Raw genomic sequence first — 18275 nt, 5'->3', positions numbered from 1 at the left:
ATTTGTGGAGTCCTCCCTTTATCTATCCCAGGAACCATGGATCTTCTGCCTCGGAACCAATACACAGTATTGATTCTAAGGTGGAAGGTAAGGGTTAAAAGGAGAGCGTGGGAGAGAGAGGGAAAGGGAGAGGGGAAAAAATCTATACTGAGTATCAACATTTCCAGGATAGAAGGGTGGTAAGGCCTAGAAAATTTGGTTTAAGTGACTTGCCTGGGGTTACAATCACAAAGCCAGGTAGTGTCATGAGGCCAAATTTGAACCCAGGTCCTCCTGTTTCCAGGCCTATGTAGTGAGCACCTACTTGTCCTTAGTGGTTTGCCTTTTCCTTCTCCAGCTCATCTTACAGAGGAGGAAACTGAGGCCAACAGGTTAAGTGGCTTGCCCAGGATCAAATGTCTGAGGCCAGATTTGAACTTTGGAAGAGAAGTCTTCCAAACTCTATGTTCACACTATATCCACTGTCCCACCTAGTAGAGTTTTTCCTCCTAAAATAATTAGTTCTTTTTTGTGGCTATATGTCACTGGCATTAATTTCTAAAAATATTTAGTATATTTAGAATAATTTTTACATCAGATTTCCATATATCATTTTAATTGCTGACAGGAAGAAGATGTAGACTTCTTAGCCAGATTTTCTAAACTAGTAAATGGAATGGGGCAGTCATTGATCGTCAGCTGGACTAAACTAATTAAGAATGGAGATATGAAGAATGCTCAGGAGGCCCTGCAGGCCATTGAAACAAAGATAGCTCTGATGTTGCAGCTGCTCATTCATGAGGACGATGACATCTCCTCCAACATCATTGGCTTTTGTTACGATTACCTTCACATTTTGAAACAGGTAGGATCCTCTTCGTTAAGTTTCAGATACAGTTGTATGCCAAAGTAATGAGGGTGCCCCACATAGGGGAGGGAGGAAGTGCTCCCATTGGATGGCTGGGCGTGTGACGGGAGAAAGGAGGAACAGCCTCAGCCAGTGTAGAGAAGGGGGGAGGGGGAAGGGCCCAGCCATCTGCTGCCTGTGGGCTGCCCACCTTACCCGTCCCCCTGTGTGCTCCCATTGGCCCCTCAGGCCTAAGGCATCATGTTCTCTGGGGCAAATTAAGAATCCCCAAATTCCTCGTCTTTGGAGGCCAAGTGAATAAGTACTTCTGTGTGCTAGGTATGGTATTAAACCCCAGGAACACCCAAATGAACAGAGTCCTGCCCTCAAGGGGCCTTCCATCCTCACGGAGGAGGGCAATGCATGAGAGGAAGCTGAAGGGAAGGAAAGAAGAACCTTGAAAGGAATGTGGTAGTAAAAGCCCAGCCTGGCATTTGTGGGCCTTCTGTGGCCTTCGTGGCAGATAGAACCCAGCAAGTCAAGGGTTCAGAGTAGAGAGTCCTAGAGCCCCTGGCAGGCTCAGCATCTTCTATAAAATGGAGATTCTAGGAGGAACCAACCAATGAGAGAGGGGCCGAGGGGACCTGCAATGGGAGACATCTGAGATGATTCGGTTTCAGTGAGATGCAGAGTAGAGAAAGTCTGGGGACAATTGTTAGCTGTTTTGCATTTTGATAAAGATGGGATGGTAAAAACTTCGAGCTAATAAATGAGGCCATGGAACAATTGTTCTATGTGGTATTTATGTCTATCTGGTAGAATTCTGCTTAAGTAGTATTCCAGGACTTCCATACTGGGAGTACAGATGACCTCTAGAGCCTGGCTGCTGTCACTCAAACTGGAAGCACTCCCAGTGGGGCCAAAGGACCAGCCTAGCTCATTATAGAGAAGGGCGGCCTCTAGGGGTGGCTTGGCCACAGAATTCACACAACAGACTGCTTACTAATGTGGGAAAAAGTGGAGTCTGCTTCATTCAAGGAAAGTTTACTGCAGGGGAGACAGATGAAGGTGAAGTGAATGGAAAACTAAATGAGTCATCATGACTAGTGAAAAAAGAATAGTATTTGCACCAATACACCGTTGGATTTACTGCTTCTTTTGTTTGTTTTTTATAGCTTACAATGCTCACTGATCAACAAAAAGCTAATGTGGAGGTAAGGCTATGAAAGCTTTCCTTTGTGTTTAGTGTTTCATTTCATTTCATTTCATTTATTTTATTTATTTTATCTTATTTTATTTTATTTTATTTCATTTCATTTCATTTCATTATTTCATTTCATTTCATATTATATTATTAAACCCTTACCTTGTGTATTGGTTCCAAGGCAGAAGAGTGGTAAGGGCTAGGCAATGGGGGTCAAGTGACTTGCCCAGGGTCACTCAGCTGGGAAGTGTCTGAGGTCAGATTTGAACCTAGGACCTCCCGTCTCTAGGGCTGAGTGTTTTATAAAGTGACTATAAGACATTAAAGTCACACTAGAGACCTTTAGCTCAAAGAACTTCATGTTTCATTATAGGCAATCATGTTGGCTGTTATGAAAAAATTGACCTATGATGAAGAATATAACTTTGAGAATGAGGTAAGCTTTTTATATGTTTGGGGGGAATAATTTGTGTAAGATGTAGTTTCCAACTTTATTTGCCTCGTTACCTAGGTTACATTTTCTTAGTGTTTGAATTTTTTTTTTTTTTAAACCCTGACCTTCTGTCTTAGAATCAGTACTGTGTTTTGGTTCCCAGGTAGAAGAGCAGTAAGAGATAGGCAATGGGGTTTAAATGACTTGTCTAAGGCCGGATTTGAACCAGGGACCTACATAGTCTCTATGTTTGGCTCTCTATCCACTGAACCACCTAGCTGCCTTTAAATCATTATCTTTCTTCGGGGCTCCATCCTTTCCATTAGATCTCTTGTTTTTCAACTGCTTGGCTACCTAATTGTTTTTCCTACTTTAATTTATCTATAATATACACACATGTATGTTACATATATGTATGCATATACATGTGCACACATATATCTCCACTTCCACCCTTCATTCTGTTGAATGCAAGTTCTTGGAGAGCAAAACCTTTTTGATTTTTTGTTTGTATCCCCAGCATCTAGTATAATGTTGCATTGATTTTAAATTCCCTTGTGTATAGAGAGAATTACTTTTTAAAATCTAGTGAAAATCGAGGAAACATTTGATTTTAGAGAGGTGAACAGTATCTCCTGTGTATCTAGTGATACATATTGGTGCCTCAAGGCCAAGTCTCATCCAGGATCATGCTTATATAATAGAAGTTTGTTTTAGAACGTACTATGTTTTAGACATGTAAATGAAAAATCATTTTAGGGTGAAGATGAAGCTATGTTTGTAGAATATAGAAAACAACTGAAATTATTGTTGGATCGCCTTGCTCAAGTCTCACCAGAGCTGCTGTTGGCTTCTGTTCGTAGAGTCTTTAGCACTACACTTCAGTAAGTTTTTCGTGACTTTAGTTTGAAAGATTATATATTTTAAACAGAAAACAGGGTTAGTGGCCATTTTACTTTGGATCATTCTTGGCTAGAATTGATGTGGGATTGACACCAAAGGGGTATGAGGGAGGGGAATAGAACGTGAGGCACAAATGAGATAGCTTCCCTGCACTTGGAGCCAGAAATTGTGGGTTTCATTTCTAGCTCCTTTGCTCACTAACAGACTGGGAGCAAGTCACTGACTACATTAATGTGGTCCTTTTTTGTTCTCTTTATTTGGTTTAAGTTTTATTACAAGATGTGAATTCTCCTGACCCCTTCATTTGGACCAGTGTCATAGAGTTCTATGCCAAACCACTCCCTGGAGGGCTTAGAAAAATATCTTTTGCCTCAACTTCTAGAATTCCACTCTAGTGTATTCCTTATTTTAAGTACAACTGCACATCACAACCTTCATTGTTAACCCTTGAAGGAACTTTGTTCCCTGGGAGACAGAGTTGTAGAATTCTAACCTTATAGAGTATTTGAGTAGAGCATATTGACACTGTATTGTTTTGTCAGGAATTGGCAAGCTACTAGGTTTATGGAAGTCGAAGTAGCAATAAGATTGCTGTATATGTTGGCAGAAGCTCTTCCAGTATCTCACGGTGCCCACTTCTCAGGTGATGTTTCAAAAGCTACTGCTTTGCAGGACATGATTCGAACTGTGAGTATGTTGGAGATTATGGAGTTTTATTTTCCTTAAAAAAAAAAATTATTTTACTATGAATTAATGGAATTCCTTGACTTGGTTTCTCATTTTTTTCCCCACTGCAGTTGGTAACATCTGGTGTCAGTGCCTATCAGCATACATCAGTGACATTAGAGTTCTTTGAAACTGTAGTGCGATATGAAAAGTTTTTTGCTGTTGAACCTCAGCACATTCCTTGTGTTCTAGTAAGTAGCATTAATTCTGAATTTGTTTCTTTTTTGTGTGTTGTCTATGCTTTCTAGTTTCTCCCAGAGCAGAGTCTTTTCCTAAGACTTTTGCTCTCTAAACTTTGGATAACTTGTACCTTACTAAATGAATCTACAAGTACCTCCTTGTGTGTTGCTAGCTTTTGTGCAGAGTAATTCAGTTAGACCAGATCTTTATCTTCTTGGAACTTATGATACTGTGATATCATAATAAAATGATAAGGACATGAGATAACAGATTATATATTCTGCAAGTAAGTGCATGTAAAGTATAAAAAGTACTTGTTTTTGCCCTCTAGATGGCATTCTTAGATCAGAGAGGCCTGCGTCACTCTAGTCCAAAAGTAAGGAGCAGAACAGCATATCTTTTCTCTAGATTTGTCAAGTCTCTCAAGTAAGTAGAAACTTTCCCTCTATTGCTGTTTTTGTTTTAATATTTTTTTTATTTAGATAACTTTTAATCAGTATAATAACATTTTGGCTGAAATAGTTGCTTAAATTCTTCTAAAATTATAGGTTGATCTTAGTTTTTCCCATGTAACATATTTACTATTGGATGAAATCTTTCTTCTATCTTTATTTTATGTTCTTTTCAACATTGTGGCTACTACAGTTTTTTTTTTTTAAATATCTTTCTTTCCATTGTGCTCATAGTGTCTGTTCCCAGTCTCAATTGCCAGCCATTAAACAAACCAGAAGTCTCATTTGCTGCTTTGCATCAGTCAGGGGTCTGTTGGAAATCCAGTCAGGAGAAAGAGCTGGTTTAATCCATGTTCTGAATTCTGTGGATAATATTCTTCCTATTGACTTCATATGATTATGGATCCTATTTTGACCAAACATCTTAAGTGCAGCAAATAAAAGTTTAGGATTCCCCTCATTTACTAAAAAGTTATGCTGCTTCCAAAATAGCTATTGATTTACTAAGGCTTTAAAGTTTTTTGTTTAAAACATTTTATCTTCTTTGTTTCCTTCTAACATTCAGCAAACAAATGAATGCTTTCATTGAGGATATTTTGAACAGAATACAAGACCTGCTGGAGCTTTCTCCCCCTGTAAGTATCAGTTCTTATGCGGACAAATTTTTCCCTAGTATTTAATGCTGAACTACCACTTAGGAGCACAGAAATGGTAACTATAGAGAGACAAAAACCTTTTGATCCTAGTGGTGGCTGATTATTTTTTATCTCAGAATCCTTTCATTGTTTGAAATATCAGTGATACCGGGAACCACTACTTTGTATGGGGATCTATCTCTCTGACAGTGATTACTGCATTTAGCTCAATAATACAATTACTAATTAATGAGACTTGGGTCAGAAGGCTTGGCTAACTGAACTCTTACTCAAATTTATTCTTGCTTTGCCAATTCCAGTGCTCTGCAACATAATAAAAAATTGCACTTACCTCTTTTGTTTATAGCAAGGCTCATTAGATACATTTGGGCATCTTCTTAGCTCTCCCATAGTCTCTTAAAAAAAAAAAAAAACAACCTAGTCAATCAACTGTTACACCTTCTTTTCTTTTCTTGTCTCCTAAGATAAACTACACAAGTTTATTTCCATTTCCTAGAAAGTTCCTTGGCAGCCTCTCCTTGGGCTCAGGGCTTTGATGTGAAAGTAGGTACTAATAAGAGCCCATTAATGGAAGATATGCTTATTAGAAGTGCATCTTTGGATAATAAGTAATGATTTGTACTTAGTTGAGAAAGTCTTGTTTCAAGAATTTGATTTCTGAAGTTTTAACAAAGATGTTCCAAAATAATTTGGCTTTTCATTTTATGCAATAGATATATTTCTGGAAATGATATATGATTTTAAGTATGTTTAATCATTTAAAGCATTGATGGGCAAACTTTTTAAAGAGGGGGCCAAAGGAAAGGAAATGCTCATCTGTCAGTCTGTTTCTAAGGCAACTCTTTCGAAGTTTCATTGTATTGTATCCTACTCATTGCATTTGTCAGATTAGGAATAATGTCACCGTCGGATAGAACATTTCAGGAGGCCACATCGTAGTTTGCCCATCACTATCTTAGAGGATTGAACTTGTGTAATTTTTTTCTTAAAAGTCTAGTGGTATTTGATTTTTTTTCTCTAAATTTTGTGAAAAGTATAAATGCAAAACTCAAATTAATACAAATTAGCTATTTAAAAATTTTACAAAGGAATATCTAGTAAAGCAACTTGGAGAGAAACTTTTCCCCATGTTACAGCATTTTTTTCTAAATTACATATAAAAACATTTTTGACATTCATTTTCTAACATTTTGAGTTCTACACTCCCTTACCCTGAGATGGCAGGCAATTTTATATTAGTTATACACATGTTGTCATACAAAGGATTTGCATATTCCTGATGTTGTGGGAAAAGACATATTTAAAAAAGAAAGAACCATGAAGAAAATAAAGTGAAGAATGGCCTGCTTTGATGCTCTTTCAGGCTCCTCCATCAGTTCTTTGTCTGGAAGTGGATAGTGTTTTTCTTCATTACCCCTTTTGGGGGATTGTCTTTTATATTGTATTTCGTGAAAATAGTCGTTTATCAGATACTATTACTATGGCTATGTGTAATGCATCAGTTCATATAGGTCTTTCCAGGTTTATCTGAAAACTTTCTCACAAATTGAATTTACTTGAATTGTTTATAATCTTTCAGAAATGACTTGCAATGGTGTTTCTATTTTAGTTACTACTTTAAAACTAGTTCTGAAGACTCTAATTTTTAGTATTGAGTATATTTGAGTGAGCATTTGAATTTGTGTTTTGCTTTCCCAAACACTAGTACCCTATTTTCATCTTAAATATGTCAACCCTTTAACATTGCCACAAAAATTTTTTTAAATAAGAAACTAACATATATTACTTAAAGGACCTACATTTCCTTCTAGGAAAATGGTTACCAGTCTTTGTTGAGCAGTGATGATCAGCTCTTTATTTATGAGACTGCAGGAGTACTAATTGTCAACAGTGACTACCCAGCAGAAAGGAAACAGGCTTTAATGAGGAATCTGTTGACTCCATTAATGGAAAAGTTTAAAATTTTGTTAGAAAAATTGATGCTGGCACAAGATGAAGAAAGGCAGGCTGCCCTAGCAGACTGTCTCAACCATGCTGTTGGATTTGCCAGGTGAGTAGCCATTTGATCTTGTGGGAAGAAGTACAGGCTTGCAAATTCTGGATTATATATGGAATATATATATGGAATCCAAAAATGTTACAAGGTAATCCCATTTTATTCACAATCCTTAAATTGTTCTGGCCTTTATGATTGAGTTTTTATTATGTTGATCTCTTGGGGTCATTAGAATCTGCATGTTTTTAGGAACATTTAAAAAGTATACATGTGTATGTTAGTGCTGGATTTTGGAACCTTATACTTTTGCCTTAACACTGGTAAATAGGGGGTCCAGAGAGTTACTTAAACACTTGTGTTTACTGTATTAAGACTGGATCATTACTCAACCAAGAGGTCATATGAGAATCCTCTCTTCTTCTACCCCTTTTTCTAAAGATTGTAGTTCTTGATACTAATTCAAGAAGAAACAAGATACAAGTAACACATGAATCACACAATTTGAGAGGTAAAAATCCCTGTGACTATTCCAACACATATGTGAAAGGATTCCCAGGATCACCCTAGCTGAAGGGTCAGATGTCTGAGATTTGTTATCAAAGATAGGTACATTTAGTCTCCTCAATGAAAACCTGATCTAGATAGAAGCCACATGATAATGAAGCTATACTTTAGTTGCAGCTTTTGAGTAAAAAAAAAAAAAAATAGTCCCTGTCTACCCAGAAGGTTGTTATATTTTCTTAGAGAGTACTTTTTAACACCTTGCAGTAAAGTGGACTATCTTGGAATATAATTATCATTTATCCTACTTTACATTTTTCAGTATATTATATTCCCTCAAATACCCCATAATTCCAAGAATGAGAAGGATTCAGATGGGAATGTTATAACATGTGGATCTCTGCAGGCATATATTGACTGAGAAAACATCTTTTTAAAATTTTATTTTGCATTATTTTATTATATTAATCACAATACATAATTATTAATATGTATTGTCTTTTTATTGACTTTCTCAATTCTATTTTAATCTAGTTGGTTGGGTAGCGGCCATGTATTTGGCACTTCTGCCAGAAATCATTGTATTTCAAAAATAGCTCATTTCCCCCCTTGTTTTTAGTAGAGCATATTTTGTCCATTGCCTTTACCATTTTCTAATCTGTGGATGATAAGTGCGATTGATTAAAAAAAAGTTTCAATTAAGCTTTTGATTTTATTATTTACACAGCCGAACAAGTAAAGCTTTCAGCAACAAACAGACTGTGAAACAGTGTGGCTGTTCTGAGGTTTATTTGGACTGTTTACAGACATTTCTGCCAGCCCTCAGCTGTCCTTTACAGAAGGAGATTCTCAGAAGTGGTGTCCGTACTTTTCTTCATCGAATGATCATTTGTCTTGAGGAAGAAGTTCTTCCCTTCATCCCTTCAGCCTCAGAACACATGCTTAAAGACTGTGAAGCCAAGGACCTTCAGGAATTCATTCCTCTCATCAATCAGATTACAGCCAAGTTCAAGGTAGGGATTCTTCCAGGTGCAGGAGGCTGGTGGTGAGGTTATCTTCCAGCCTGTTGTAGTCTCTATTTTGTTTTGCCTGATTTAAAGAATGTGCTTCACACTTTTTTTCTGCATTCCTCCTTCCTTTAACAATGGCAGTAGAGGGAACATCTCTTGTTTAAGTCTAGTGGCCAGAAGAATTCTGTTTTAAGTAGGAAGTTCAGAACTAGGGGTCTCTGGGTGGTCTCATGCAGATGCCCTGTACCATGGCTTGATTATACTGTAGATGTGATTATGGATCTCCAAAGGTGAGGCCAGGTAATGAATCTGGAGCTGTAGCAGTTCCTATTAAGTTTGAAAGACTTCATACGTCATCTGCAAACTAGGGTGATCACCTCTCTTGGCCACTGAATAGCCCATCCAAACTGTCCCTTGGGGCCTAGAGAGAGAGTGGAGTCTGCTTTGATGCAGAAATGTCTACACTGTGACATCACAGACTTACTTAGCACAGTAATTCAAGGTTTACGATCACATGATTAATATAGCAAAAATGCCTCAGGGCATCAGCCAATTCATTTATATTACTAAGAAATTGCCAGCAGCCTAGGCATTTTAGGTTATTAGAGTTTATGGTTTTTTATTTGTTTTGCCCAAAGTAGTTTAATAAATAATTTTCGTGCAAATTATAGTTTATTAGTCCTTGTCATTCACGAAGACAAATTGCATCTTCATAAAGATTTGTTGTGTTAGCCCTAATCACTTTACCTTCATGTATAGAAGTCAAATGTTGTTTCTTACTAGTATTTTTAAAATCCAACAAAGTTTTGTATATTTTTTCAGGGGAAGCAAATGTAGAACTGAACAGGGGGAATTCTCCCTCAGCTGACTCAAAAAAGACTACAATTCACAGAGTTTTCTCTCTGATAACTGATAATCCAGTATGAATTTAGGTTTCTAGGAATTTGATATTTCTGGGAGGAAGGAAAGATTAGAGAATGCTTATTGTGCACTGCTGCCTATGAACATTGTTTTTAACTGATCCTGGACTGATGTGGGTCACTGGGCCAGAACCAGAGAAGAGTCCCCACCCCTACTGTGTGAACTAGAGCTAGATCAGGTGGGCCCCCCTGGGCTTCAGAGAACCCCCTTGTGCCTGTGCTGGACTCAGCCTTGCAAAGGGGCTGAAACTTGTTGTCAGATTTTCTATGGGATTGTCTCAGAGGTGGCTGTTGCTGCCGGTCAGGGCCCTTCCCAGGGGCCCTGCTACCTCACGTTTGCTGGCACAGAGGGTAACCGCAGCTTCTCTTCCAGACGCAGGTGTCGCCGTTTTTGCAGCAGATGTTCATGCCTTTGCTTCACGCCATCTTTGAGGTGCTGCTTCGCCCCGCAGAGGAGAATGACCAGTCTGCTGCTTTGGAGAAGCAGATGCTGAGGAGGAGTTACTTTGCCTTCCTGCAGACGGTCACGGGGAGTGGGATGAGCGAGGTCATTGCCAATCAGGGTGAGAACAAAGCTCGGCTCCATCTGTCCTGCTTGGCAGGGTGGGCCCTGGGCTGAGCAAGGAGGCAGGGGCTCCGGTTCTAACAGAGGCACCAGAGAGCTCTGGCCCCGGCTCCCTATTGGGAGCGGCAGGGGCCAGGCTGGGGAAGGCTCCTAGACAAGACAGGTTTAGTTGAGACTAAAGAAGCCATGGAAGTCGCTAGTTGAGTGAAATGCCTTGAACCCATAGGTAGGGTTTCTTGTTCAAGAAATAGCTGGCAGGCCTGTGTCACTGAAGAGGCTGAAGAGGACCGGTAAAGCCGTTAAGGAAGCTGGGGGCTGCTTATGAAGGGCTTTGAATGCCAGGTGTAGCATTCTGTATGGATTGGGGGGCAGTGGGGAAACACTAGTTTATTCATCAGGAGTGGGGGGAATATGTGGCCTGCTGTGTGCTTGAGGGAAATCACGTTAGTGGCTGAAGGGCCAGAGGAGTGGGACAGGGAGAGACCTGAGGCAGGCGACTCCCCAATTGTGACAGTATGGGGACTGCACTGTTGAGGTGGCCCTATCTTGAGAGGCTTCGTACAGTGGACATGGCTTGGAAACAGCTGGGATATGGAGAAGGTGAGAGATAGCGAGGAGTCCAGGGAGGGACTGGCAAGATAGTGGGGCCCTCCGCAGTGATTGGGAGGGGAAAAGGCTGAAAGGCAGCTCAAGAGCCATGATTGGAGGTGAGCTGAGAGATGTGGCAAAACTGTATGAGCTGCCAGGCAGGCTGAGCCTGCTGGGAGTGTATATAAACAGCAGCTAGGATCGTGTAGGAGCGCAGTTGTAAAATTCTTTGAAAATCACTTTTTAAAGAAATTGGAAATCTCTACTTCAGAGTTTTAGACAGGGAATAGTTTCTCTTTTTGGTTCTACTGTGGCAGATTTGCTCTCTTGCCAACAGATTTTCCTAAGATTGGAATAATTCTCTTTTCCTCTCCTAAATAGAATCTCACCTCCTTGGTCTATATTTTGAATAGTGAGTTTTGCTTTAATTTGAAAAGAAAAAATATTAAGGAGTAAAACATATGGAAATTATACTGATCAGTGATTTATTTTCATACTTTTGTAGAAATCCAGCTAGGGGTGGCTGGATAGAACGCTGAACTTGGAATCTGGGAGACCCAAGTTCAAATCTAATCTCAGACTGGATGAATTACTTCACTTCTGTCTCAGTTTTTGCAGTTGTTCAATAGAATCATAATAGCACCTACCTCTCAAGGTTGTGAGGATCAGATGAGCTAATTGTTTAATGCTTAGCACAGTGCCTAATAAATCATCATCATCAACATTATTTGCTTGCTTATTTATTTATTTCCAGCCAATCAAATTCTGATGATAAACTAGAAGGGTGTGTGTGTATGAAGTGGTTAATAATAATAAGTGTGCATCTTATTGTGACTTCCTTTTGGGGGGTTAGAGTTTTTTCCAAGCATGTGCATCATATCATCTTGATTAGAAGTGAAAAGTGATCTTCTTTTGGGTTTTTGAGTCGTGTCTGAAATGGGAGCTTTTAACAAACCCAAGTGGTAGGTAGTTCTTTTTTTTTTTTTTTTTTTAAACCCTTGTACTTCGGTGTATTGTCTCATAGGTGGAAGATTGGTAAGGGTGGGCAATGGGGGTCAAGTGACTTGCCCAGGGTCACACAGCTGGGAAGTGGCTGAGGCCAGGTTTGAACCTAGGACCTTCCTGTCTCTAGGCCTGACTCTCACTCCACTGAGCTACCCAGCTGCCCCTTGTAGGTAGTTCTGTTGAAACCACTTTGAAACGAATGTTTTTTCAACCTCTTCAGGTGCAGAGAATGTTGAGCGAGTGCTGGTGACTGTCATTCAAGGAGCAGTAGACTATCCTGATCCAATTGCCCAGAAAACATGCTTTATCATCCTCTCAAAGCTTGTGGACCTCTGGGGTATGTACAGTGGCTCATCATCATCTGTCTTTTGCCTCCTGCTCTGAAATTTCTCTCCCCCAACTCCTTAGTCCTGGTCTCTTCCTTAAATTACCACTTAGTTACCACCATGACACATTCATAACTAATGTCTTTTCGTGAAATGAAAATGTGAATTCTCCTCACAGGAGGCAAAGATGGACCAGTAGGATTTGCTGATTTTGTCTATAAACACATCGTTCCTGCCTGTTTCTTAGCACCTTTAAAACAAACTTTTGACCTGGCGGATGCACAGACAGTTCTGGTATGTAAGCCCCCAGGAATCTTTGCCTAAGTCATGTTGTCTTTTAAAAAGGCCAATTTGGCTGTTGGGGTTTTTAATTGAAATTAGGTTCATTTCAGAAACATGTCGATTCAAACCAACCAGCCTTTGTCTTACTAAAAATCCATGTATTTTAGCAGCTCATAGGACTTGTATGTTTTTTGTGCTGATGAGAAGACCATAGAGTGTCCCTAAAACCTCCTGCCCCGTAGTGTTTAAACATTTCCTATAGCTTCTTCCAGTTACAGTTGTATACTTTCTTCTTAAAGGGGACCCTCAACCCAGCTTCATTTGTTTTCTTTCTAAAGATTTGTTTTCCTCATTCAGAATTTTTTTTAAATCTATCTTCTATAGATTGGAGATAGAGGCACAGTGGATAGGGCACTAGCCATAGAGTCAGGAAGACAATTGTGATCCTGGGCAAGTCATTTAACCTTAGCTTTCTCAACTGTAAAATGAGGGACATAATAGTACTTGTTTCCTTGATGATCATGTTCTCCCCACCCCCCAAATAAGGGTGGTTGTGAGGGATCAAAGAAGAGAATATCTGTTTAAGATGCTTAGCACTCAATGTACCTGGTCCTCCCTTCTTAATGCTTACCCATATAGCCTAAATACCCTCAAATATTTTTCAAGCAGTGTTCCTTTTCTCTGCAGACTGTTTTTGGTGCATTTCAGTATTATATGTGTGTTTATTCCCTGTGTGTGTCATATCAATCCCTTAAAGCATTTTGGTACAAAAACTTTTTTCCTAATTTACAGCTCTTTAATCAGAATTTTTTACTTTATGCTTTGTAATTGCCTCCTTTTCTGGTTTTAGTGAAGAACTGCCCTTATAGTCAGAGCTGTGAGAGCTACTCCACCTCTTTTGCCATGTTATTTCAGAATCTCAGGGGATTTTTTTCCCCTAGATCATGGCTAACATGGTTGTCCTTCTCATGGTTTCTCTGCAACTTTTCTCCACATTATAACATTGACTAGGGAACTGTGAAAGGGTGAACTTGTACAAGGAATAGACTATTGGACTCCCACCTCCTCTCCTTGCCCTGCCTCTTTTCTCCCTACCCCTTCTTATCTATTACCTTTTCCAGGTGAGAACAGTGGGAAAGAGACAGAAAAGGGGAAGGAGGAAATATCTCCAGACAAACTACTGGCCATTTGTCCATTTGGAAGAGGAATAAGCAGGGACTGACCCGTTTTGTTTTTCCACAGGCTTTATCTGAGTGTGCAGTGACTCTAAAAACAATTCATCTCAAAAGGGTAAGGTTTTCCTAATAATTATGTTGAGATATTTGTCCAAAAGAAGATGAACTTTAATCCTCTTAAATCCAATTTGTTCTATCCCCAAACCTTTGTAAATGGTTATTGAGCCCCCATTAGGTGAATAACAAAGGTGGACAAAGACAGGTCATCTTTCTGATCTGCAGTTTCTTTTATCTTTAGAACAGAAGTGTGAACTAAATGATCTCTTGAGGTTCCATTTAGGTTTGAGACCCCATCATTCTCTGATTGCTCATCCATAGAGTTAAGAAGGAAATGCTCCTGTTGCTGGTGCCCATATAGTTGTTGCTAGTGGCTTTCCAAAAGGTTCACAAAGCTCCCACTGAGGAGCACAAGAACAGAAGCAGAATTAATAAGATTTTGGCAGTTTCTGCTTACAGACTTGTCTTTTTTAAAAGAATTTTTCTAGGACATATGTTTTTTGCCTAATATATAAAAAAGTGAGGGGCTTGGGGGTTTGCTTTTGTTTTTTTGGTTTTTTAAACTGCTATTTCAACCACAGAGTTGAAGTCTGGTTGTATTTACATTTGATTACATTTTTAGGGCCCAGAATGTATTCAGTATCTTCAGCAGGAATACCTCCCTTCTCTGCAGGTAGCTCCTGAAATAATCCAGGTAAAAACCTTATTTTATAATTTAACTATGGGAACAAAAGTTTTTCTGTCAATTCAGACGTTGATTTAAGAAAGTAAAAGTTAATATTATAAACATTTCACATTAAAATCATATAGATAGCCTGGCCAGTTGGAACAGTTAAATGTTTGACATGCAATTAGTTTTTTATCACCATAAACCATTTGTCAAGAAAAGTAGGCTATCTTGCCTCAGTCAGTCAGCAGGAATTTATTAGGTGCCTAGAGGTGCTGCAGTGCACCCGGGATATGTAGAGAGAAAAGGACAAAAGTCTGATGCCAGCAAGTACCCAGAAGCATGAGTGACAAGTCCATGCAGAAGCAATACAAGGTGGGGAGATTAAATAAAACTGTATTTGTGTGATACAGCACTGGGACTTGTTGGTGTGCAATTTTCCAAATAAGTAGAGAATATTCTACAGCAAGAGGTGTGTGGTGGACACACCTGTCGACATCCATGGTCTACCATTTTTATATGGGTTTCAGGATTTCTTTATCTTTTTCTAATTAATGTTTGTGAAACCTGGGGACTCTTAATTGTAGAAGAATGTGTTTGGATGTATCTGGAAGTTCCCATTCCGGTTTCAGTTAGCCTTGACTTGTGTCCTCATGCTTCATTTCCTTGTCCCAAGTGTACACTTTGCTAAGAAACAAAGTGGGACCTGGCCAAGGAAGACCCTTCTCTCATGAAGGACCTGTCAGGATCCTTGCCTTTTCCTAGTCATTGTTCCTTTTTCCTCTTGCCAAGTCTTCTGCAGAAAGGCTGCTGCTAGAAAGGTACAGATTTGAAGTCTTAGGTTCTTGACTCTGAGGAATAAGAAGAGAGACCTTCAGCAGCAACCCCCATTCCAGGATGGTGAGGAGGGATCTTAGTCAAGAAAGCTGTATTTTAACGAACCTCAAACAGCTGCTCTGACTGCTTCAGGACTGAATTCACATGAAATTAGAACAAAGACGTTCAAATGTTTCTCAACACTTGGCAACATGGTGCTGCTGTGGTTAGAGGTGAACTGGATCCTAGATCCAATTTTTATAAGTGACTCCTGGAGTTCTATGATGGCATTCACCTATATGTTCCATTTTTCCCATAGGAGTTCTGTCAAGCCCTTCAGCAGCCTGATGCTAAAGTGTTTAAAAATTACTTAAAGGTAAGTTTTTAAAGGTAGTTGATACTTTGTGTATCCTCAGAGTGAAAAGGACAATTTATAGGAGATAATATATTTTTTTTAAACCCATACCTTCTATTGTAGGATTAATACTAAGTATTAATTCTAAGGTAGAAGAGTGGAAAGGGCAAGGTAGTTGGGGGGTTAAGTGACTTGCCCAAGGTCACACTAGGAAGTGTCTGAGGCTGGATTTTAATGCTGGATCCTCCTGTCTCCAGGCCAGGCTGTATTCACTGAGCCTCCTAGCTCTCTTGTGGGAGATATTTTAAAATGTTCGTTGAAATTCCTGCCCCTCACTGAAATACTGACACTAAGAAATATTTTGGAGACCTGTTTTGTTATGTGTGTGGTTGCATGTCTAATACAACTTTTGATGAATATTGTTGACTTCCAAATTTTGTGGCAGAAGAAGGAAAACAGGTAAAATTTTTGTGTGAATAGGTTTTTTGAAAGATAATTTTGTTAATGTCGTTCAAGTTAGTAGCTCTGTATTGACCCTTCACTACAAGTACTTGACAGTATATTGAGGAAAAAAGTAGAAATATCAATAAGAATAGATACCACTGATTATTGAGAAGAAAGAAGAACTAGGAAGAACAGGGAAGTTAAGTGAAAGGGATAAAGTTTTGTGTTTATCCTTTATAGAAAACATTTTTTATTTTGACTTAGGATGAAATGTACCTTATTGACCTATCTTTCAGGTTAAGATCTCCCAATGATCCTTCTTCCTAAAAGCACTAAAATGAAGTAGAATGTTGGGGAACCAAAAGCTTGATGATAATATATTTTTTATTTGGTTATTGGTTTTCAATGTGGGAGTAAGCAGTATTTTCAGTGTTCTACCTCTTAAGCATCTTATTAGTCTAATATTTTGCCATGGTCCTAAAGACTAGGCCAGCAGAAGTCTTACAAGCCCTGGTAGATTGGACAAAGCTAAAACAGCTCTGGGCACAGGCTCAGGTAGGGATTCTGTCCTGTCCCAAGGATTAGTCCTCATAAGTGATGAGAAGCTCAAAACTCAAAGGTTGGCCACCATTGCTCAAGAGAAGCAAGTTCTGGTTTGCAAAACAGAAGTCACACACCTTGGAATTTTTTATGGACACTATTCTAAACCCAGAATGGTACCTGCCTGTCCTTTATTTCTTGTTCTTTTGTTTTCTTTCATCTGTGTTGGAAAGCTAAGGAAATGTGGAAGGCGGCTTTTGTTGGGACTATTTGTTCAGCTCCCAAGACCCAGGGTCCCTTTTGTGAGCACCAGCACCATTTCTATAAGGGCAGCTTGAGTCAGCCCAACTTTGTGGGAAGCTAAGACATGTATTGGAGGAGTCGGCGTGTTAACTTAACGCCAACACCCAATTCAGAGGGCTCACTCTTAACATGTTCTTCCTGAGACAGCCCTCTTCCAACAGGACATCCCGGTGTTTGTGGCCTTGTCTCAATACTGCTTCTTCCTCCATATTCCTGTCTGTGAGGTTTGACCAGAGTTCCACCCTCTGTTAGTTTCTGCCAGACTACCTTCACCCCAGATCAACTCCTTACTGCCAGACCCGACACTAGTTACTGTGATCACTGGTTGGCACTTCTCCAACAATGCAGTGTAGGAGACACAGCCAGACCGAAAGCCACAAATGGTGGTCAGCGCTCTTTGGCATTCAGTAGCTAGCAGAGGGCCCTTTTTATGATAGGTACTCAAAATATTTATCTGGTGATGATGTCATTAATGGTTGAGCTCTTTGCCTTGTTGGGAGAGGGCTGGCTAGTCCTCTTTCTGGTCACCTTATTCACATGGCTTCGCTGCTCAGTGCCCAGCAGCTCCAGGAAAGAAGTGCTACTTTTTTTTGTACTAGACCATTCATGGGACAGATTTCTTACTGTCTGCTGCCTTAGCTACTCGGTAATATGTAAAGTTCTTGGTCTGCCTCGATTTACTTTTTGGATTCTGGGTTATGTGAAGTATTAATTTTAGGCAGCTGCCATATTTCACCACAGAGGAGTGACTGCATTCAATTGGTGGTGAATGAGTGGTCTTAAGTAATGAATGTTTAGGGGAGAAAGCACATTTGCTTCTCTTTGAAGTAAATAGGCCAAACACCAATAACAGGGACCACTCCTTTCAAGACCTTATAACTTTATTTTATTTTATTTTGCAGGTATTCTTTCAGAGAGCAAAGCCCTAAGGATCATACTGGAAATCCCTGTACCAATTTCCATGATCAGGACCTCCAGTTACTAATTTATACAAATGGCATTTTTTGTGCCATTCATCATACTGGTGGTCTTTTTAAAATTGCTCTGTGCTTACTGCAATGTGTATTTTAGCATTTTTCTGTAAGAATGGGGTATGGCTGAGTTGGCTTAAATACAGGTATATAACAAAAGTTGTTATGGTATCTTTAATTTTTTATTTGAAAATTAATTGAAATCTTTAAAAACCATACCAGTGATTAAGTAATGTATATTCTTTTAAAAAATTATCGACTATAACATGTTCAACCCAAGAATTTAATTTTCCCTCATGTATGCCAATATTAAAATCTGAAGGAAAAAAAATCAAAACTGATTTTTTTTTTTTTGGTAGATAGCCATGGCATTT

General features: G+C 39.2%; 1 protein-coding gene across 1 annotated transcript in view; it reads left to right on the top strand.

Moving 5' to 3' along the window:
* XPOT (exportin for tRNA) overlaps positions 1-18060 on the top strand; it is a 35560-nt gene extending 17500 nt beyond the window's left edge. Inside the window, exons 8-24 of the mRNA XM_044678112.1 lie at positions 608-844; positions 2002-2040; positions 2404-2466; positions 3223-3347; positions 3909-4053; positions 4164-4283; positions 4604-4698; positions 5290-5359; positions 7192-7430; positions 8605-8890; positions 10181-10370; positions 12186-12302; positions 12470-12585; positions 13816-13863; positions 14428-14499; positions 15608-15664; positions 17833-18060. Of these exons, the coding sequence (XP_044534047.1) occupies positions 608-844; positions 2002-2040; positions 2404-2466; positions 3223-3347; positions 3909-4053; positions 4164-4283; positions 4604-4698; positions 5290-5359; positions 7192-7430; positions 8605-8890; positions 10181-10370; positions 12186-12302; positions 12470-12585; positions 13816-13863; positions 14428-14499; positions 15608-15664; positions 17833-17859 (2046 nt within the window). The 3' untranslated portion in view covers positions 17860-18060. The remainder of the gene's footprint in view (positions 1-607; positions 845-2001; positions 2041-2403; positions 2467-3222; positions 3348-3908; positions 4054-4163; positions 4284-4603; positions 4699-5289; positions 5360-7191; positions 7431-8604; positions 8891-10180; positions 10371-12185; positions 12303-12469; positions 12586-13815; positions 13864-14427; positions 14500-15607; positions 15665-17832) is intronic.
* Positions 18061-18275: the final 215 nt, after the last annotated feature.

This window comes from Gracilinanus agilis, chromosome 5, assembly GCF_016433145.1.
Source record: "Gracilinanus agilis isolate LMUSP501 chromosome 5, AgileGrace, whole genome shotgun sequence".
Lineage (NCBI taxonomy): Eukaryota > Metazoa > Chordata > Mammalia > Didelphimorphia > Didelphidae > Gracilinanus > Gracilinanus agilis.
This window is presented reverse-complemented; position numbering and strand designations above follow the sequence as displayed.